Source organism: Amphiprion ocellaris, chromosome 1, assembly GCF_022539595.1.
Source record: "Amphiprion ocellaris isolate individual 3 ecotype Okinawa chromosome 1, ASM2253959v1, whole genome shotgun sequence".
Lineage (NCBI taxonomy): Eukaryota > Metazoa > Chordata > Actinopteri > Pomacentridae > Amphiprion > Amphiprion ocellaris.
In genome coordinates this window covers 8,638,791-8,660,993 of record NC_072766.1, presented here as the reverse complement: position 1 = coordinate 8,660,993, position 22,203 = coordinate 8,638,791, and the positions used below count along the sequence as shown (strand labels likewise).

Genomic DNA, 22,203 nt, shown 5'->3' with positions numbered 1-22,203 from the left:
CACACTGAACCCCATTAAACTCACAAATGAAGTGTTCCCAAACACATTTATTAGTACCAAATCTGAAGCAATCACCATTGATGAAGTATGCACTACTGATACAACTCTGTACAGCGATTCAACGTCAGCACGATAATTATCACTTCTCTTCTTACACAGAATCAACAATAATCAGGATGCTGTTGATTTCAGATTCTGCAGTAGAAAAATAATGACAGTTTTTTTGCTGAAAAGTCCAAAATGGCTGTAAGTTTGCACATGTAAGATATTCATTCATTCATTCATTCATTCATTCACTCTATGAGGTTCACACATGTTAGCATCTTTGTTTTCTACTCCAGCAACACTACCAGCAACCATTATTATTAAAAATGCATCCATGAATATGCACCGGATTGTAATTCAGTTAGCTTTAAAAAAAAAAATACATCTTGGGATGTAGTCTGGTTCATGAAGCTATAGTCAGGAAACATTAGCACAGAGCCTGTAAAGAGGGAAACACTTATCTGGGTCCTGCCCTTTTAAAGCTGATTATGTAACACATTGCATCTGGTTTGTAAGACTCCTACAAAAAATTACATACAAAAATAAACATTTATGATATTACTGGTGTTATATGCAAATTGGGAAGAGGGAATCTTGCTTGATTTTGTATGGGCTAAGCAAAGGATATACACCACCAGTAAAAAGTTTGGACACACTTTCTCATTCAATTGACTGGTAGTGTATAATGCATTAATTAGTGAGCTTTAGAATTAATGGTAATCACATTTTTTTTTACATTTGGGCAGAGCTAGGGTAGCTGTTTTCCTCTTGTTTCCAGGCTTTATGGTAAGTTCAGATAGCTTCATATTTATTAGGTATATACAACGGTCCAATTAATCTTTCCATCAAACAATCAGCAAGAGAGCAAATAATTATACAACTATTTCTGTGTTGGGCACTTTATGGTTAATAGGACAATGTATTTTTGTTTTTACTATTATGCCAATGCAATCACTGTTAATAGATTCATAAAATAAATCAATTTAGAGACACTAATTGCAAGAATAGCATCTTTTTCCGTCAGTTGTTCTGATCTGTTTATCAGTTTTCTTGCTATCAAAAGCCCAGTTAAGACAGAATTACATGAATTCTGACTGTTTTTTCAAGAATGAAAATATAGCCATTTCATGCATCAAAGTGCTCTTCAACTTCATGTAGAAATGTATAATTATACTGTCAAACTGTACAATACACACAACTCATAGCTGACAGATCATCTTATATTACAAGTACATTTCACCCTGAAAAGATAGGCACAGTATGAGGGTCTGCTGTAATCATTATGCTTTTTAGACCACATCTTAGCGGTTGGTGTCTCATTCATTTAGTCAGTACTGCAATACACATCATTCTTCCATTTGCCGACAAAAATAACCAAACGTTAAAAAGAAATGCTGTACAAAATAATAATATCTGACATATAGCACAATTTAAATGGCTTACATAGCAACTAATGAAGTGCATTTCTGATTGTTGAGGCAGATTATCATCTTAACAGGCTGAAATTCAATGTTCAAAAATACATGTGTGCAATGCCACAGAATAAAAACTATAGCACAAACTGTTCCCTTCACCAAAACATGTGTAATCCACATTATTCCACAGAGGAGGAGGTAACATGATCTCTAAACATAAATCAACACTGATTTAAAAAAAAAGTATATATATATATATATATATATATATATATATAAAATTACTGTGTGGTTGTGGTTGGTTGTCAGTAAAACTACTGCAGTTACAGTAGGTTTTCAGCTGAAGCTGTTGAAAGACTCATTAAAGTCCTGTGATGTAAAGCTTCAGGACAGAGGTTTGATGATAGAGGAAGGCGAAACAAGGAGACCAGAGTGGAGGATGAGGTTTGTTGAGGCAGTAAAGTAGCTACACAGACCTGCAGATTTTCTGATAATTGCCCTTTCCATTTTGACCTACAGTGTGTGTGTTTGGTCCACACCTGAAAGCTGTTATCATGCAATGCACAGGTGTACTGTAGGTTTGTCTGTCCATAGACACACGGCAGAGATTCAGAATTTGGTTTCTGTTTACAAATTACAGTTCAGATTACATTACAACTGATAAAACTGTTGGATAGTTAGGGGACATGCACTCATTAGCTTTTTGCAGAGAGTTAAATAGGGAAATATTACCATTCTCACAGATGTTCAGTGCGTATGAAGCTTGACTCAGGAAATGTTTAGTTTAGCATAAAGACTGGAAATAGAGGGAAACTGCTAGCTTGACTTTGTATAAGGATAACACCATCTGCCTACCAGTACCTCTAAACATCATTAGGTTGTTGCATTAACCAAATTATTATTTCTTGGTTGACTTTTTCTATTTCTTGGCTATGATCTCACATTGCAAGACCATCCTTTAGTGCTGAAAACAACACTCTGCATAATAGTCTGACTACACGTCTTTTTTATTTGATGATGTTCACTAAAATAGTGATGAAGGAATTGTTTTGGTGGAATATTTACATATACTGAACTGCAAATAAAATGGAGAGGTCCTCAAATAAAAGTACTTCACTGCTGCATAATCCAAACCATCAGCGGCAAAACTTTAAATTTTCAGTGCTTGAGGACAGATTTTATTCGTCTTTGGACAAAACCAGACTGTTTCCCAAAATTTGGTCTTTATACAAAGCTAAGCTAAGTTAGGCTAAACTTTATATTTACAGTACGAATATGGAGGGAGCATCTATCTTCTCAGGCAGAAAGTGATTCAGCATATTTCTCAAAAGTTTCTAACCATTCCACGCCAAACTTTGGTCCACAGCCACAAGACATATGTGTGTTCATGCTGAATGAATGAATATGCCCCCTCAGAGGGGTGTACCATGAAGCAAGTTTGACATAGCTTGGCTTTCTTTGTGGTAGCTTAGATGTGACTCTTCTTCTGAACCAACGAGTTCAGTTGCATGCCGGCTTCTTTAATCAAGTAATAATAAACAGCTATTAGGTATCTGAAAATTTGTTACAGTAAAAGGGGCTGTTTCTGCAAATGATGGGAATTGTTAATCATGTAAGTTAGTACATTTGTTTTACTACACAGTGCACTCTCAGTCGACGCTGCTTATTTCTAACGTGATGTCTGCATATTAAAGCTCTTTAACTTTATATTAAACATAATAAAAAAGTGCCTTTAGGTCTCACACTGTCTCATAATGGAGGATATCACTTTCATTTTGAATAAATACTAATCAGTTTTCTAAGCTATGTTCTATGAACAACAGCACCAACAGTGTAAAATGGACTTGGTAGCAAATCGGGGAAAGAGTATAAAAAGACTTTAATGCGTTTTCTGCATTACAAACGAAATACATGTAGGTATTTGTAGCAACACAAAGCAACGCATAGAGCTCGCACTGCTGTATCTGCTTGGCTTCATTCAGTGGCTTTACTAACAGACAGCTCAACAGGTTTGCAGATTTAACAGAATCTCTCACCTGAGCATCTGTATCGCTCATATTGAACAGTCAGGAAACAAACTGGTTAAAGGGAGGCGCATCTTATAGCTGATTTAAGTCTGAATCTCTCAACAGAACCTACTCCAGAGCAGGTTAGTTGTGCAGCATCAGTTGCCATGGTGATCTAGCAGGTTGAAACAGAGTCACCTTAGTGGCTTTAGGCTCAACATACTTCGCTAACTCATTAATCTGGCTTCATGATTCACCCCTCAGGTCTTCTCACCATGTGGAGGGGATTGTTCTCGCTGGAAGAGCAGGGTCACGCCCTTCCTGAAGCGGTGGTCCCTGACACTGTAGATAATCACATTACAGCAACTGTTTCCTGTCAGAATCCAGAAGGCAAAAAAGGAAAAATTACACCAGGTGTATCCCACCACGTTTCCGAGCACAAACACTGCGATGGGGGAGAAAGATGCTGTGAAAGCGAATGTTAATATGCCTATTGTCTTGGCAGCTTTGATGTCTGAGAACGAGGGTCTGTGAGGGCATCCTCCGCCTCCTCCTCCTCCAGCTACCCCTGCATCACTCAGACTACCCTCTGAGAGCAGTTTACGCTTTCGAGAGTACCGTCGGATGCTAGTGAAGGACACAATATTAACTGCTAATGTGCCACCGAGCAGAGTGAAGTCAAATGCCGGGAATAAGAGCAAAATGTTGGCATCAGGTGGCAGCTGGCTTCCAAATAGTAGTGGGGTGTAGTTACACATACGGCTGCACTCATTGTACTCCAGAGTGAAGTTTCTGCTGAAGATGAGCGGAGCGAGAGCCAGCAGGAAGCTGGCGGTCCACGAGAGCAGGATGAGGAGCAGAGTTCGCCTTCGGGTCACCAAGGCGTCTTTGTGCAGAGGCCTCAGAATGGCCACGCTGCGCTCCAGGGTCATCAGGAAGATGGTGCTGATGGAGACAAAAGTGCATCCAGCAAACACGGGACCAATCAGCATGCAGGGCTGCCAAGGGCTCACTATTCCACTGATGGAGGAGGAGGTGGCCGGGGAGGTTCCCTGGTACCAGATGGGAGGAGCGCTGGTCACCATCAGAGAGATTTCAGTGTAGACAGAGAAAGGAACCACGAGGACACCGACCATCATGTCTGCTATGGCCAGAGAAACTGTCAGAGAGAGACAAGAAGAAAAAGAGAGCTAAAGGCGTGGATTCAGCCTTGTTTCTTGTTGATATATCCTTGTTTTAGCAAAAAATGGAATGAAACTACATTTTTAAATTTTTTTTATTTTTTAGATAAACTAGTATTTTGGTATAAACATGACAGAGAGCTAAATTCATAATTATTTCTTGTCAGTGATTTGTAGGCACCATTTTATTAAGATACACTAGATACACTGTAAAAAAAATGGGAAAATTGGAAAGTCTAGCATCAAGAGTGCCAGAAAAAATACATTAAAATGGTACATTAAAAAACTGTGAATGCACAGCCATTCTTTGTACCCCAAATATAGAATATAGCTGTTATTAGACAATTAGAGCTCTACCTTATCATGGTAATTATTGTAATTTAATAAAAGAAAAGTGAGAAAAAAAACTTCAAATAATAACCCCCCTTATATGATAGACATATTATGGAAGCCTACAGATTATGACCTGAACAATAACAGAAACATTCTTAAAATATATTATAATTTTCATTAAAAATACAAGAAAAACTGTAATTTATCATAATAAAATAGTAAAATACCTTCAGTACATAAACGGTAGTTAAGTTACCATCAGATACTTGTAAGAAAAACTTTAATTGTGGACAGTATTTCCAGTTTTGGCCTGATTTTTTTATGGTCAAGGTGTTATGTGATTTTAGTAGTTATCTGTAATTTAACAAAACAAGGGAAATCTGTGAAATTACTGTTAACTGCAGAAAAAATAAAATAGAATATAGGTAAGAAAATACAGAAAATGTATTATTACTATTACTACTTTTAAATGGAGTCAGTACTGTATGAAGTGACCACGATGTTCTTATATTTTTCAAATTAGATCTCAGGAGCTCTTTGGTGTTGACAGGCTGGGAAAGTCTACTTTATCAATAATGTATTTTTATAGAAATAGGAAATTCCACTTTAACAATAATCCATTTTTATGTTTTTGGTTTTCACTGTAAAATCCACAAGCAAATCGACCTTGATTTAGGCTTGAATGATTAATTTAATTCACTCATTAATTAATTAAAGTAAAAAGTTTCTTGTACCAGCAAGCACTAGGGGGCAAAATGGTTCACAATATTTACCTTTCAAATATCCCTGTGGTGTTCTCGACTGCCTCGTTTGCACAAAGACAGTAAGTGTGACCACATTTCCAACCACGATGGCAAACGCCAGGCTGACCATGAACACCACGGCCAGAGTGCGATTGAGAAACCCACAGCAGCAGAGAGTACAGAGAGGAGCCAGTGACTGGTCCGACCCGAGTCCAGCTTGAGCAGCTGGTGTCAGGTTAAACGGACAGTCGGTAGTCACTGGCAGAGCTGCTGTACTTCCAGCAACACTGATGTTGGGAAGCAGAGCCGTCATGGCCCAGGCTGGACTGGTTTTAACCCTTGTGATGGTGATGGTGGTCGGGCCGCTCAGGAAACCATGTTCTGGACTTGAAAACTATCCTAATGAAAACACATAAAAATAGAAAATGCAGTTAAAGCCACTTGAAATAGTGATCCAATCATGTAAAAAGCAGCATAAACTTCTGTATGTCATTAATCTGCATATCAAACAGTGTCACAACTTTCTCTCACTCTTCCATCAAGCAGCCAGTAAATCATCCACAAGCCTTTCTCGTCACTCTGGAGTGTTCACACCTCCTCCGTCACACATTTCAGCTTCTAATTTTGCCAATTTAAAATCCCCCTGGACAAAACAACACCTTCAAAACTCCTTCCCTCCAACTGTCATTAATGTTGTACCGTAATTATTTATAAAGTTATAAAACTGCGAAGGACATTTCAAGCCATAAATTTCACGAGTGCAGCTACTGTACAACAGCAAAAACATTGATGCCAGATTTTGTTATTTTTTTTCCCAAGAAACAGAACCTGGTTGATTTGGTTTTATACATACTAAACTGGTTAAAGTTAACCCTGTCTATGCTAAAAGACACAAAACCTTTCTGTATCTTCAAAAGGCAGAAAGTTATAGATTCTCCTAATACAGGTGTTGCACAAAATGACATTAAAATGTTATTTATGTGATCTGAAGAGTATTTCAGCAGCATGGGTGTTCACATTAAGTGGTAGTCAAAACAGTAAATGTTTCTACCTCTGCATGCTTCAATATTAATATTCACTTTTATTAAGACATTCTCTGGGCCTTTTGGAAAATTATTTTATAGTAAACATTGTGTAAATAGCCTCAAATTTGATATATTAATCATATGTGCAAAGGTAGTAATTATTAGCTTATAACTTTTGAAAGCCATTCATTTCAGACCAGATGCACAATATGCTTTATAGCTTTTTATTTATTTATTTATTTTTGGCATTTTCCCTTTATTTTATGCCCATGTGCTCAAACCACTCACTTATCGAGTCATCCTGATTATGTTCTTCATCTTTGCTGCTTACTGTTGTTATATGTAAATTTCATGGCGTCACATAGAACATTGTGTCAAATATCAAGCCTTCACATCCTCTAATTATATGTCTGAAGGATATGGAAAACACTCTACTGAGGTAGAGAAGTGACTTGTTTACTCATGTTATATGGCCTCTTGTGCAGAAAAATAGATGATAGACAGTATTTTTTTTCATTTTTTTCTTTGACTGTTGAATATGAATTCTGATTTTATTCCTTGTGTTCTGGTTACATGCTGTTCTTGTGCCGTGACACTGTTGGAAACACCTCAGTGTTAGTGTCAGTGCCCATGCTGAAACTTTAAGTTCAGCACCAAATGTTTCTTTCAGCTGACAACCAAATATACAGCTCATTCAATCATTTATGCTGTTCGCTGGGCTGCAGAGCAGGAAGGTCCGCACATCCAAGAAAACAAAGCGTAACAGGAACGGACGTATTCAGACCAGAACAAAACCAAATCCCACGTCCACAGTGTAGCTGTAGGTGCTCGAACACAGTCAACAAAAACGTCACAGCTCTCGGACTGGAAACCCTTTGAGTAGTATGAGCAGAGAATTAGCTTCAGAATCATAAGAGGTTCTTGAGAAGCAGGTAAAAAACACTTGTGTGTGCGTTCTGTGACCGGCATGTTGTTCAGGTTTTAATGAAGGTGGAATTGCATATGAAAGGACCTCAGAGCTCGTCTGCCTTTGTAACTTCTTTGCATATCATTGATCACTTTGAATATGAATATCAATCTGAATTCACAGACACTGATGGTGAAACCACTTGGGACTTATCTGCAAAGGGAGCCAGGGTTGGATGTTATATAACCCAACAAACCTTTCTTGTTTCTGTATCATGTGTTAATGCAATGATAAGAGCACAGAAAAAAAAAAACTGATGATCTAAAACTGAAGCCCTTCATATTTTAAAATTAGCATCAGCAACATAAGCATTATTATACCATATCTTTAAACAGAATTCACCAAGTGCTCTTTTCATGGTAATAACAAGCAAAAATGCTCTTCTGGTAACAATTGCAGCTTCCAGAATGTGTCTATATGTCAGCTCTGTGTGTTATTGAGTATCGTAAGGATTTCTGTGCATTTACTATGGAGACACGATTTACATTATGCAAATTTTTAGGCCTGTTGGGTTCCAGATGACAGCCACATTTAACCTTTTCTCTTGAGTAAATTATAAATTGACCTTCCTCATTATTTGAGATTGTACATCCTCTGTTATCTGGTAACAAGGTGAAAAACAGCTTCACAGTAATTATGTGGGAGACTCGCTCCCCTTAACTCCCTCAACTCTGGTGCGGATTCTTTTTTTCCCCCCCTCCTATAAAAATATTTTATATAAAAAATATTTACACACAACTTGGTGTTCAGCAGAACTGAGTCGAACCTGCTGCCACAGTCTTCAGGCAATAAACCGATATACTGATATCATGTTTTAATATGTAATAAAAATACTCTAATATAACTTGAATATTGTTTCTAATGCTCTATCCAGGCTGCACAGTGGGTCAGTGGTTAGCACTGTCTCCTCACAGCTCGAAGATTGCTGGTTCGTGTCCTGGCCTGGAGATGGGAGGTTTCTGTGTGGAGATGTTCTCCCTGTGCATGCATGGGTTTTCACCGGGTGCTCCTGCTTCCTCGCACAATCCAAAAACATGCTGAGGTTAATTGGTGATTCTAAATTGTCCGCAGGTGTGAATGTTTGTCTCTCTGTGTAGCCCTGTGATAGACTGGCGACCTGTCCAGGTGTCCCCTGCCAGCGTCCAAAGTCAGCTGTGATAAGCTCCAGCCCCTCTGCGACCCTAATGAGGATTAAATGGTGTATAGATAATGGATAGATGCTTTATTCGTATTTGTTATATTACCTTTGTTTCTATACGTTTCCATAAACTACAACGTGATCATCATGTTTATCCATAATGTGGATACTGGTGAAACAATTTACCACAAGAGGGCATCCCATTGAAACTGTGTCTAGTAGAAATGAATGAGCTGTATGGGAGTTTTGTGTATAATGTCCTTTAGAAGTCTGGTTTCTGAGCAAAACAGCTTTATAAAACACAATCTTTCTGTACCTCCATGATCCTTGGTATTTTCTGTGTTGTTCTGCTGTCTTGGATTATTGTGCTGTCAATCTGCCTGTGCCTTATTCTTTGTAAAGATTCTGTAATATAATGTTTCAGAATTCTGGTTCCCCCATTTCCCTGTATTCTTATCTCTTAGTTTGTCATCAGTTCAGCTTCCTGAGTCTGGTTCTCTATTATTCTCTTTAGTCCCAATTCAGGGCCTCATCTGAGTCCAGTTTGTCCGTGTCTTGTCTTCTTCCTTTTACTGCTTGTACTATAGTTCTGTTCACTGAACTAAAGGATTTTTCAGTGAAAGGTAATTGCTAGATATGTTACATTTATATCAGTGGGTGCAGTCACAAGGAGGTGGTTATGTTGGATAAAGCACAGGACTGTGACTAAATCTGGGGAGCATCCATGCTCCATCTGTAGTAGAAGTTCCTTGGTTATTGCTCAAAAGACTGGATTCAAATAAATGATAAATGACACATTTTATCTCAAGTCACAGCAGCCAGAAGACCACAGTCTGAGCTGTCAGAGCCTCAACACACAGACATATTGTAGTTTAGTATTGCTGTGGTCACTTAAAGCAGATCGTGTATTGCAAGAATAAATAATAATATTTCAGTATCAACACTTGTCATATTTTCCTGTTCTGTTAATAGAAAACTCAACGGTTGGCATCATGTGTCCTTCAGAACATATTTGCTGCTGCAAATCAGTTGTCTATAAATGTAATTTATAGGCAACAGGGTTGTCATTTTCTATAGTTTCTCCTTGTTATTATGATATTCCTGAGCTCCCCAGAGGACCCCCCTGGTCCCAGCATTTCTTCATGCAGCGCTCTCATCATCCTGAAGTGTGCACATACCATGAATCCCAATAGGCTGTCTTACCGCCTTAGGTGAAAATGCAGAGAAACTCAGATGATTTCCTGATTGCCTGATTGATGCCACTCTCCCTATCTATGCTGTTAGCTTGGTATTCGCTTCCCATCACACCAGCATTCAGAAAAGACGGCATGAAATGATGTGTCTTTCTGAGGCATAATTTCATGCTGAAGGCTGTGAGCCTTGTTCTCCAGGAAGCAGTGACATCCATGTACAATGCCCAGCTGAGGCTCTCGAGGAACTAATCCTTGTGTTTCATTAAAATTGCTTTTACTTCTTCATTGTTTGAGCTCCCTCTAATTTATGTGTAAAAATAAGAAGAATTGCTGAATCTTTTTCTTATAAATTATTAGAGCCGTGAACTCTGAAACCCCAAACAGAAATGTGTAGCAGACTTCTTCTAGAGAAGCAGACTTTGTGAAATTACTTTTTAAGTTAATCTGACTTATTAGCAACTTATTAAGTTTGCAACTTCCTTATTTTTTACTTTTCTTATTTTACATCCAGCAGCTACTCAACAATGCTGGTCATGGCTAGTTAACACCCGTTTTGCTCTGTTTTAGGTCTCTACCTTCTATTGTGTTAAATATCTGGCTCTTTAGCTGCTAAATACGTCAATATGTTAACCAGCTATAAGCATCTAAATGCCATTTGCAAAAGGAGCAGAGTATATTTGCTGAAAATGCCCAAAAACTGCAATATTAAAGCAGGGACTGTTGATGAAAAGAGTAACAGAAAGAAAGAAACTCGCTATAAAACTTGTTTAAGCTTCAGATTCAAATGATATTTCATTAGTATGAGCAACCTCTTTCACAGTGTTACGCTTGTTTTCATATTACTAGATCATAGTGCTGCAGTTGCTGCACACAGATATATATTGTGGGAATCATGTATTAAACATTTTACATTCAGATATGCAGAAAATAAACACATTGCTGAATTTAACAATATTGTCCTCTATTCTGTGTTTTCTTTGCGTTTCTTGCTAAACATTTACTTCGCTCCTAACTCTCACTAACTCCCATTTCATCAAGGCCAAGATTTTGATCATGAAAGGATCTTTTGCCTACCTGAAGTACTTCAAATGGGTCACAGGGAAAGCATAGTATCTCTGCGTCAGAGTGCAACCTTGATTCTGCTTCAGCTTTTTATAAGTGCGTTACGTTATCTATGAATCATGCGGTGTAAATGAGGATATCAAAAAGTAAATCATGAAATAAAAGTCTACATTCTCCATATTTAACACAACCAGTTCATAAAATGAATGGCATGTGCAACAGCTTTAGGCAATTTGTAGACTTGAACTGAAGACTTCTATTACTATAAATTTGCGTGATGGTGCTGGTGGTAAAACAAAAGGAAAATTATTTTTGGGAGGAAGGACGATGAACCTCATTAAGGGGCTTTTTGCTGTTACCTTGAGTGAAGATGACAGGCGGAAGTCTTCCCTGTGGCAAGACCTCAGGTGTAGTGAAGCAAGCAGCTGACAGCAAAAACAACACAAACACACACACATGCACGCACGTGCGCACGCACACACAACTGTTAGAGAAATCTAAGCATCTTCAAATGCACTTCAGAATCACAGAGATTTACCTGTGATTTGAGCATGGGGAACATGAAATACTGCACACTACAACATCTTCAGCTGGAAATAGTCCACACTTATATGAGGCCTTTTAACCTTAGCCAGGTTCTACAGGGTGTTTTTCATTCAACCAGCCCACATCTATATGTTAGTACTTCTTGGATAACAAAAGATGAAGATGGTTTGTCATTCAAGACTGTGTTGGCTTTTATACACTGTGTTCTAATTTCTCTCTCAAAATAACAAGAAAACTCTAATTTTTAGAGTCTCAGCAGGATAGATGAGCTCTAGATTATAAACTAGAGGCAGACCAGTTGGTTTCCTGCGGTTCCTGTTTGCATTGCACCCATAGATGTATACACAGTCCTAACTGGATTATGTGATGATACTGGAGACAACATAAAAATGAAATTACAATTGCTAAGCCAGTTTATGAATGTTTATTCACAATAGACATCACATGTAATAGTATCCTTGGCGAGTGTAAGTCATGTTCATTGGATGGTGACACCCTTTATTTGAGTTAGAGCCGAATGTTTAGTCAAATATTGCAGAGCTGTCTTAAAGTGTGATATGTCCCTGCTCTAAAATTTCTGTTTTAACCCCCAGAAATGGATGTGATGTCATGTTTCTGTTCCAAATAATGGATAAAAATGACTGTAAGCAGTGTATGACAGCAGACCTAAAGTTTCTGGTAAATCTAATGATAAAAAAACACTAGAATATTAACTTCTTCCTCTTTAAAAACACTGCACTAAGGTCTTTTTGGCTGAAGCAGCACACCAGTCAAAGTTGAACAAAAGCAAACTCAACAGCCAGGATGTTATGTTAAGGAGAGGGAGTCTGAAATTTCCTTAAACTAAACTGAACAAGAGTCTACAGCTGTACTATTAGATCTGGATGGAATTGGAAACTGACTCATGAGGAAAAGCCCTTAAAATACATCATCTAGGAACCACAGGTATTTTTTCAAAGTCTGGTCAATTCAGACAGATACATTTCTAGAGCAATGAAGTAAATTTTGGAGCCAGTTCATGCTTTCCACAACTGTCTGCATGATGCAAATTTTGTCATCTGCCCAAGTCAGTGATGGTCTGTACCATCCATGTACAATGCACAGCTGAGGCTCTCGAGGTAATTGCTAGATATGTTACATTTATATCAGTGGGTGCAGTCACAAGGAGGTGGTTGTGTTGGAACCAGAAGACAGATGCAGATGTCTGATACAGTCCAGAATTCATGACTGCGCTGTGTACAAAGAGCAAGTGCTCATTATGAGAAGAAACTGTAGAAACAAAGAGATTGGAGGTGATGGATTTCTATCTGTGGTGCCCAAGCACAGTGGGAATGTCTAAACTCTCCAGAAATCCTGTGCTGTGTCCACCAACTGTCCTCTGCATGCCTCTGAGAGCCTGTTTTCCAGTTCAGGCTTCAGTTCAGAACTCAAGAAGCTTCTTGGATGAGAGATGGAGCGTCTTCAACAACCAAAAAGAAAAATCTAGTTGTCTTCTACTGGAGATCTTAGGATTACCATCAGCTGAATGACTGAAAATCAGACACTGACATGGTGTTATAGCCACATCTGTCCCCAGCTGCTGTATCCTGTAAATATGTCAAAGCAACAAGCAGCCTTTCAGACACACCCAGGGGAGTTCTGTGTGATTTTCTGCATTTAGTGTCAGGGACAATCCAACTGTCAGCGGCAGATCGACACATACTGATTGTGGTATGATTATGTCTGTGCACAGGGATGTGGAAACGGGGAACTGGCCTTTAATGAGCCACTTCTCAATGACTTCCTCAAACAAGTGTTCATCGGCTTTCATACTAAACGGGGCCCCTTCAATGATGCTTACCCTTCCTTGTTCTCTGAGAATATTGTGCTGAAGTAGCTGCGTTTAGTTTGGAGTTCATGCATGCAGTGAATTTCCTTTGACAGGGCTGTGTCCCTGAGTGACAGATTCAGGGAGTCTGTGGGGGCCTGGCCGGGGCTCTCAGGCCAGGTCGGCCGGCGCACTCAAGGGTCATGTGCAGTAAAAACACACAGGCTGGCTAGAGCCACCCGAGGCCAAATGCCACAGCACATGAGCCGAAAGACGACTTCCTCTTCACATCTGGGCCTGTCATCCTGTCTGTGTTTGTTTCATGTTTGTCAGAGAAGTGCACAGCCAACACATTCATCCACACACAAACACAGGGACATGTTTTATCTGCGGGATTATTCTTTGTTTTTTCTCACTGCGTTTGTACTTGCTGTACATCAACCTACCGGCAGTTTCCCTATTGATCAGAGATATATAGCATTGTTAAGATTCCTTAATGGTTACACTTAAATTTTGTATTAAAGCCTGCAAGCTACTGTGAAAATATTGTTTAGATGTTTGACACCAAGGATGGAAATCCGGTGTACGTGTAGGTACCAGCAAAGATATACAGAAAACATGAGGGTAGAAAATATATGTTTAGAGGGGTCCAGCACACATTGAATAATCACACAGAAAAAAGTCCTTTCAATTAACAAATGTATAGTTTATAACTACAAAGCCACATTTTCCTTCCCAGTCTAGTTCTAATGTAACAATAATGGAATGAATGAATGAATGGGAAATATATAAGCTCTAAAATCAATTTGAAAATTAATCATAATAGTAATAAAGATTATTGTCACTTCGTTTGCCAGTAAAGTTACATGAATACTCTGTAATTTCTAAATTACTAACTGAAAAAATACAGTGCAATTTATTTTCTTAGTCAGTCTATTGAAAAAGGTGTAGTCTTGTCACTTTTCCAGTCAAATTCAGCATTTTCCTTCGTTTGTGTGTACACGCATGCTCTTCCTCCATCCTGTCAGTGAGTCTCAGTCTAAATTAGTGACTGCTTATGGATGTCACACCAGCTTCACTTTACTCAGTTAACAGCTGTTGCGTGTCTGAGTGATCGAAATCTGAGCAGGAATCCACGTGACAGTTTTATTCTCACATTCGAAGCGTTTTAGACTTATTCGTGTCTTGGAAATAAGAAGTTAAATATTCTTTCAATGGAAGTAATCTCTTCATCGAATCTCAAATAAACTGACATGAAAAAGAAAAATTATCTCCAAACTGCAGTTTTTTAGCTTCGGGTCGAAACAGAGAACTAAGAACATAATCATGCAGACATGAAGAACTATATATTTTATTTTATTTAAATTTGATAAGTGTCTTGGTGGATCAACATTAAATAAAACCAATTACTGAAACCCTTGCGGTGTAAAATGCAATTCAAATTCATATGCATGCTAATGTGAGCTAGTCAGTGTTTGTATAGATTAAGAAACAATAACATGACAACATGCAATGTGCCTATTAAAAGTGATAACTGTATCTCTTGGAAAAGCATTGCTCATTAATAGCCACTTAAACAATGTGTTTTAAAGACCTATAGTGCTGTGTTTTGTTTTACACACCAGCTACACTCAACTTGAAGCAACAATATAAAAGCTTTAATTTCCAAAGATGTACAGTGCTTTAGTTTTCATAATGTCACATTCTGCAAACTGCAAATTAATATAATTAAAGCACACTAATGGTTCAAGCATTCAAAGCAAATTAATTGCTCATATAGAAGTGCATGTTGTATGTGAGTACAGCCTCATACAAATCCATTTTAATGAAAGAAATATGCAAAAACGGTTTATCTTCTTAAACATGGAAAACAGCTGTCACCTTAATACTACTACTAATAATAATAATAAGTCAGGTGGAAAAATCTTACCGGCATTTCCACTCTTCTGGACCACAGAGCACTTTGTGCAGGTCGATCGCAGGAAGACAATCCAGTAATAAACGCTGACTTAGTGGTAGTAAAATCCAGTTAAAAAGCCTCCAGCGTGGAAGAAAAGTGGTCTTTAGTCCTCATCATTCATTCTCCTGAGGAGCTCACATTAAGCTCAAAGCCTATTACTCTCTCCGGCTCTCTGTCCTTGTGATTCAGCCTCTTTCCTCTCCCTCCTGCTTCTCTCTCTCTTTGTATTGAGCGCTCAGCCTCCAGTCCCCACTTCACTGCTTCCCCCTCTGCCAACCCTCAGTCCTCATCGCATGCACACGATCTCCCCCTCAAGCTTCAAGGTAAAGTCCACAGAGGCATTTTACTCTCCTTTCATTTTCTTTTGTCCCACGTTCACTTTCTCTTCTCCTCTTTGGTTCTTCAACTCTGAACATCAGTCTTGGAGCTCTCATCACTGTTGAGCTCTTATTTTGAGTCCATGCTTCATTGTATTCATTTAGCTCTTCGCTCTCATTACAGTCTTTGTCCTCATATTTTTGCAGCTGCTTGTATTAGCTGTATGGCTTCACCTTTTTGAATTTTCATGTGTCCAGATTGCTGAAAATGCTTTCAATTTGTATGTCTATGCTGTGAAAACAGACATGGAAATCAAGCCAGAGAATACATCTATTCTATCATTTGCCCAGCTTTGGCCCTGTTGGCCTTGGCCTGTGTGCACAGCTTTCATATCATCCAGCATGAAGGTCACGTCCCTCCCCCAACTACAGCACTGAAGTGAGACCTCTGGCCTCAGACACACTGGACAACATGCTGAAGGACACATCCCTGATTTGCCCTCGCTTTAGTAATGTCGCTAAACAAAAATCTCCCTCAGACAAGCTGAAGTCATTCAACAGCAAATACAGTGTCATAAAAGTGGAAACTGAAGTTTACATCCTGCTGCATAAAAGCTAAAGAAATGTTGATGAGGTCGGAGCAAAGGAGTAAGCAGCAGTGCTGAGCAGCATTATGTAACTTAATCCTCAAGGGTTTTGTAAACCTGCCAAATAAATAACTATATGTCGCGTGTTATGCTTTCCAACACGATACAACCTGATTTCTGGTTGATTGCGTATGGGGGCCCAGCAGCCTGAGCGATAATGCTACAGCATGGTCAGTGACACATATCTACAGCCTGCTGCCAAAATAACCTCTGGTAGGAGTCATGGTATGAATAATGCAATACAAAACAGGCAACGTTGACCTGAGTGAATTCTCTCTCTAAAGCCACAGTTTCGTTTTTCACATTTGGGGACGGTCAAGGTCCTGGTGGGGTTGAAGATGCTTAAATGCAAGTCTGGTCACATCTCGACAGTCTGATTTCAAAATAAAGGTTCCAGAAAAACAGCGTAAAGGTCACCATGGTCCCAATATTAAAATGTTGCTGAGCAGGTGGAATATTTACCATGTGCACTGTTAATTGACATTATGACCATGCTGACATTTACAAAGAACCACTCTAAATCTACCAATTTAGCTTTGGTTGTTTGAACAAATATCAACCTCATAATGGTGAAAGATGAAAAGTCAAATGACCACCTAAGTCACAGCAGCTCATCCTCTGGGGAACATGAATTTCCGTGCAATTTCATGGTAACACATGATATTTTTAGAGTCTTGAAATCAGCATGGCTAGGAAACAGGTGCTTATGATGTTATTTTGTTTCTGTGCAGTCTTTTCCTGATGAGGCTGAAGCACTGATGGTTAGAGAAGAGATTCACAGCTTCTGCGTCTGATCCAGTGAAGAGTTCACTCGCCTCAGGTCACTGAAGACGCCTTAGTAACACAGCCACCATAAAAATGACTTCATTTGAGATCACTGTTTGATCTTCAGGATTTTCATATCAAGTTCTAAGTTTAAACTGATTACCCACAGGAATTTCCCAAGAACCCTCAAATCCTCTTGTTAAACTAGCTTTTAGGTCCACAGCATGAGTAAGAAATCTATCTAGTCAGGCTTGTTTGATGTGAGAACTTGTGTTTTATTGAATGTAAGAAAAAGAGAGAGGCCTCAGCATATTTTCATTGTCAGTATTAATATAGCTCACATACTGTTACAATATAACATTTGGATTTTCAGATGAAAACAAATATTGCATAATTTTTTGCACTCTTTTTTGATATCTGTGATGAAGTCCAAATGGCCATTCATCATCTAAATTACAAAACCATTTCATCAGAAATACATTCTTTTTCCAGAGACTGTAACTTGTACATCCCATCGTGCCATAATAAATAATGTTAGGCCATTGTGTGACTTGATCAAAGCAGCAAATTCAGAAATTAAATGTCTCATCATAATCCCAAGCCTCTGCATTCTCTCTGTGACCTTTTGTAAATAAATACACAAAGCCGGGACTGGACTTTCCTCAGAGCAGCACAAATCAGAATTACTGTTGTCATCGTTAACTATTTATGGGAATGTGATGACATTTTGTATATCTTTGTTCCCTGCAGAAAAATCTAATGAGGCAATCTGTGCCTTCCTCTCTGTAATAACATAATGAACTGCACAGCGTGCTGCTTTCTCATCCACAAAAGACAACAATGATAGAATCAGTCATCAGTGTTTACTTTGAACTATGATGTAACACTATGATGCAAACAGTACAAACTGTTGTTGACTGTCTTGCTTTGCAAGATTACAAAATACAGAAAATACCAAACTTTCAATCTGATTGCAATCAACACGGAATCCGTAATGGGATCAAAGAGTCACAGGACATTAGTGTTGGACTGTTTAATTTAACAGACTGAGCTGAATTCTTTTCATCCTAAACTGTAGGTTCCACAAATAAATGCTGTTTTTCCTGTACCCAGACTGCAGAGAGTCTTCCAACTGATGGAAAGTGAGATTTCACAATTTCAGATTCCAGGAATCAGCGGTTTTGTGCCAAGCAGGAACTTCCACAGCAGAACCTCTCTGCAGATATAAAAACCCCAGTGGGAACATGCACAGCAGACTTAGGACAGAATACTATTAACAAAATGGGGTAAGTTTCATTATTTTTTTGTCGTGTTTAAATCTCTGTGAATAAATGCATCTTTCAACCAAAGCACAAGTTTTACTGTCAAAGGTTCGACCTGATGGTTTCTAAATGGATCTCTGTCTTTGTTGAATTTTCCAGTAACTATCCAGCGATTTTTTTTCTGAGCAGTTGTAAATCAAATGCTAAATTATCGATCTCAATAATTAAACAACGGATTTGTACGATGCATAATTTTTCATACTGATATAATTTATTTATCTATTGTCTCCACTAATCCAGAGGAACAGAGATATTTATTGTTTGTTCATTATTTGACTTGTTTGAAGGTTTCCTTTGACTGTGGTCCTTCTGGCTGCATTGGTCTCTCTGGCAGATGTGGCTCATACTGAAGAAAAGAAAAGCACTGAATCAGGTAACACAGAGATACACAATATCATGCCTCTGTTCATGAACATGGTGTCTTAATCAAAATCAGTTTCTACTTTTTGCATGAATATTCCATATATACTAGTGTGATAAAACAACACAGTATAATATTTGTTGGCATGGGTACAGTATTTGAGCAGCAAAAACAAAGCACAGCCAGTTTCCATTGCAGTGTTGCCTTGACTTAAATGCAGATGTCACAATGATAATTTCAACATGATGAAGTTCAACAGGTATATTGTTCCATACTGTATGGTCACCATGTTGCACCATCTTACCAACTAATTAACACAAAGTGCAAAGCGCAGCTAAAGCCGATGAGAAAGTCATTTTTTAAGATTCATTTTGCTTTTTTTAAAGACATTTTATGTGATAGAACAGTGACGAGTGACAGGAAACTGAGAGATAGTATATGAATGACATGTAGTAAATCAATTCAGACATCCACTGCTCATTGTGTATGTGCCCATATGACAGGCACCATAAGTACTTATTAATGTTGCAGGTATTTTGATCAAATAACTAGGTTTAAAAAATGCAGAAAACCAGAAAGAAACAAGAAATCCAAACAGATGAAACTAGATAAAAACATTCAAAAAATACTCCAACAGCATTCAGTTATAAGAGAACACAAGAAAACACACAATCAAGAGATTTAAAAGAGGACAGTGAGGTTGCCTTCATTACATCCTCAGACAGTAAAGGGCAATTTGAAAACTGGACCTGATGACTGTGATTGATTAAAACTTATTGCTTCTTTATTAAATCATCCACTTGGTGATTTGATTGTGTACCAAATTTCACAGAAATCTTTCCAACAGTTGTTGAGATAATGGAGTCTGGACCAATGGGATGGTCCACACCTCCATGTCAAGGTGGTTACTGTTGGTTCTGCTAAATGAATCACATGGTCTGAGGTTATTGTTGCATTTACAACAGCACACCCCACAGGATCCAACAGAATTAAGCCTGGAACACATACAGTCAGAATACAACACCACATTTGTACACAAACACTGATCCCAAGATTCAAACAGCCCCAACAGGCTCCAGTTCTCCATAAAACTACTGTTTATACTAATATCTCCTCGACAGCTGCTGTTCAGGCAGATAACACTTGCATGAAATGACACAGGATCCCCTATGGGATCTGAGGGCTGGAACTGCTCATTTCAGATATTGTTCCTCTTTTGACTCTGGAGCTACGGTATCTGAAGGGAAATTGTCTTTTTCCCTGCTTCTCTTCAAACAACCCATTTAATATTAAATAAACCGAATAATCAATGAAAATTTTGTGCCAAAACCTGACCGGAGACGTGTTGAAAAATAATTTCTGGATGAGAGAAGGAAGGATATTGTTAATAAAACACAACACGGTGAGATGGCAAAAACATGAAAAGTAACACAATTACCGAATGCAGTCTCCCTAATGCACCAAAAATAGTTAGCAAGTTCATTCTTTTGTTGCTTGTAAGCCATTGATTGAATAAAAACGGGGAAATCTTCTTCCATAGATCAATCCTGCCAGGATGTAAATTTATAACAGAATTAATTATCATATTTTTACAGTGCAGAACGGAACCACTTACACGCTTAAGATGCTGCTATTACTTTGAAGGGAAGATCATTTGAAACACTCTTCATGATTATCTCACCCACACAAAAGACATTTGGCTCTAAAGCACAGAGTCCATGGATTCCCCCCCTGTGCTTCACGATGAATTAATTAGAGGCCACTTTTTAGGCTCTGTTAAACAGCATCTCTCTGGAAGTGATAACAACATTCTTTAATGACTGCTGTGCGTATGCTGCAACATGATATCCCTGGAGTGAAGCAGGCTATGTTTTATTGAATATGTTTGAGTTGCATTCAAGGAAAAATGGGAAAGAAAGTAAGTGACAAAGCAAAGATACTCAAAGTGATCAAGTGTTTTTCGTGTCTGTGTGCAAAAAATCTTGGAAAGGAACTAGTTAAACTTCATTTGTTCAAGAGGTTTCACTCGGCCCGAGGAAGAACACATTTTCCCTTGATCTCAATGAGACCTCTACAGCAGAAGAAAACCAGATGAGTCGGTCATGCACAAAAGCCATCATAGACAGACACACTAACTAAAATAGTCACAAATAGTAGTTTATAGAAAGAAAAGCAATAAAAATATCTTGATGTTTTGAGTCTATAAGAACATCAAAGGTTTGTGCTTTTGCAAAATGCATATATGTCCTGCTCTTATGGACAAGAATAAGCTTTAGGTTCATAATAGAAGTATTCAAAGGGCAGACTGTAACTTGAAGAAGGTCTGGTTCATGGTGCATTCAGAGGTATAAAAATGGACTTTGCATTGTTGAAGTACTACAGAAATATTATTAATGTGCAGAATAAAGGAAGCCAGTAGCAGTAGTAGCAACAGGTGGAATTTTATCAAGAGGATATGATATGACGCAGCTGTAATCAGAGACATCAAAATGAGATCAGTGATGTCGATATTTATGTTGTGTTGGCCTAATTCATCGAATTTTATATTGAGGTCATTAGAGAACAATATTTCACTTTATAAAAAAACAGAAATCATTGAAATATAAAGACCAAAATCCTGACAAATAAATCAGGAAATATTTATTTATTTATTTTCTAGCGTCACTACGTTCCAGGCGGATGATCGGGGGGATGCTGGCCCCTCACGTCCCCTGGCAGGTCATGGTCTACATCGGTGAGAGTATCCTGGATGGAGGCTATGCAGGCGGAGCTCTCATCTCCGACCGCTGGGTGCTGACGGCCGGAAGAAACCTTTTTGTCAGGAAGAGTCGACAGGACACTCGGGGAAAAGTTCCCGTTGTCCCTAAAGTGTACCTAGGAATCTCACAAAAGGTGGAAGCAGATGCCTCCAAAGAGGTCGCTGTAGAGAAGGTGAGTAAAATTATTTGATGAGGAGCAAGAATATTGAAAAAAATGGTTTAATTCTAAGCATTTTTCGAGGTTTCCATGGATACCTAATATACAGCGGTCAATTGCATTTTGTTTGATCTGATATTTCTACATGATGTCAAATATTTACTCTTTCAGTATAATTGTTAAAAAGAAGGAGCTGCAGTTTCCACATAGATTTTTCCCACTGCTTGTCCCCACTCTGAATTATACTTTTAACAGCAACTTATTGTTATTTGACATATCTGCAACAACTGATTATATAAGTCAATAACTTTATTTATTTGCGATACCACCCCTAAAAAACATGTATTTCTTTAATGGCCCCCAATGTCTTTTGAAACAATCTCTACTTCATTGCTATAGGACTAAAAAAAATATCACAAGAGGAGAAATTGGTCTTTGCATTGAGTAAATAGCC

At 38.3% G+C, this 22,203-nt stretch overlaps 2 protein-coding genes across 4 annotated transcripts in view; one reads left to right on the top strand and one right to left on the bottom strand.

Annotated features, from left to right (window-relative positions):
* The window catches only part of hp (haptoglobin), a 39,217-nt gene that overhangs the window by 15,809 nt on the left and 1,205 nt on the right, over positions 1-22,203 (top strand). Inside the window, exons 2-4 of one of the 2 annotated variants that reach the window (XM_055010873.1) lie at positions 18,313-18,436; positions 18,760-18,845; positions 21,493-21,764. In XM_055010873.1, the coding sequence (XP_054866848.1) occupies positions 18,432-18,436; positions 18,760-18,845; positions 21,493-21,764 (363 nt within the window). In that variant the 5' untranslated portion in view covers positions 18,313-18,431. Of the gene's footprint in view, positions 1-18,263; positions 18,437-18,759; positions 18,846-21,492; positions 21,765-22,203 lie in introns of both variants that reach the window. The other variant, XM_055010870.1, reaches the window with a different exon arrangement.
* LOC111580062 (adenosine receptor A3-like) lies at positions 33-15,655 on the bottom strand. Of its 2 annotated transcripts, XM_023287626.3 has the most exons (3): positions 15,392-15,655; positions 5,754-6,122; positions 33-4,625 (listed from the first exon to the last, which is right to left on the bottom strand). In XM_023287626.3, the coding sequence occupies exons 2-3, from the start codon at positions 6,034-6,036 to the stop codon at positions 3,727-3,729; spliced, it is 1,182 nt and encodes a 393-aa protein (XP_023143394.1). In that variant the 5' UTR covers positions 6,037-6,122; positions 15,392-15,655; the 3' UTR covers positions 33-3,726. The 2 variants fall into 2 exon arrangements, with proteins under 2 accessions (XP_023143394.1, XP_054866842.1); XM_055010867.1 differs by lacking the exon at positions 15,392-15,655 and having other exon boundaries at positions 5,754-6,538.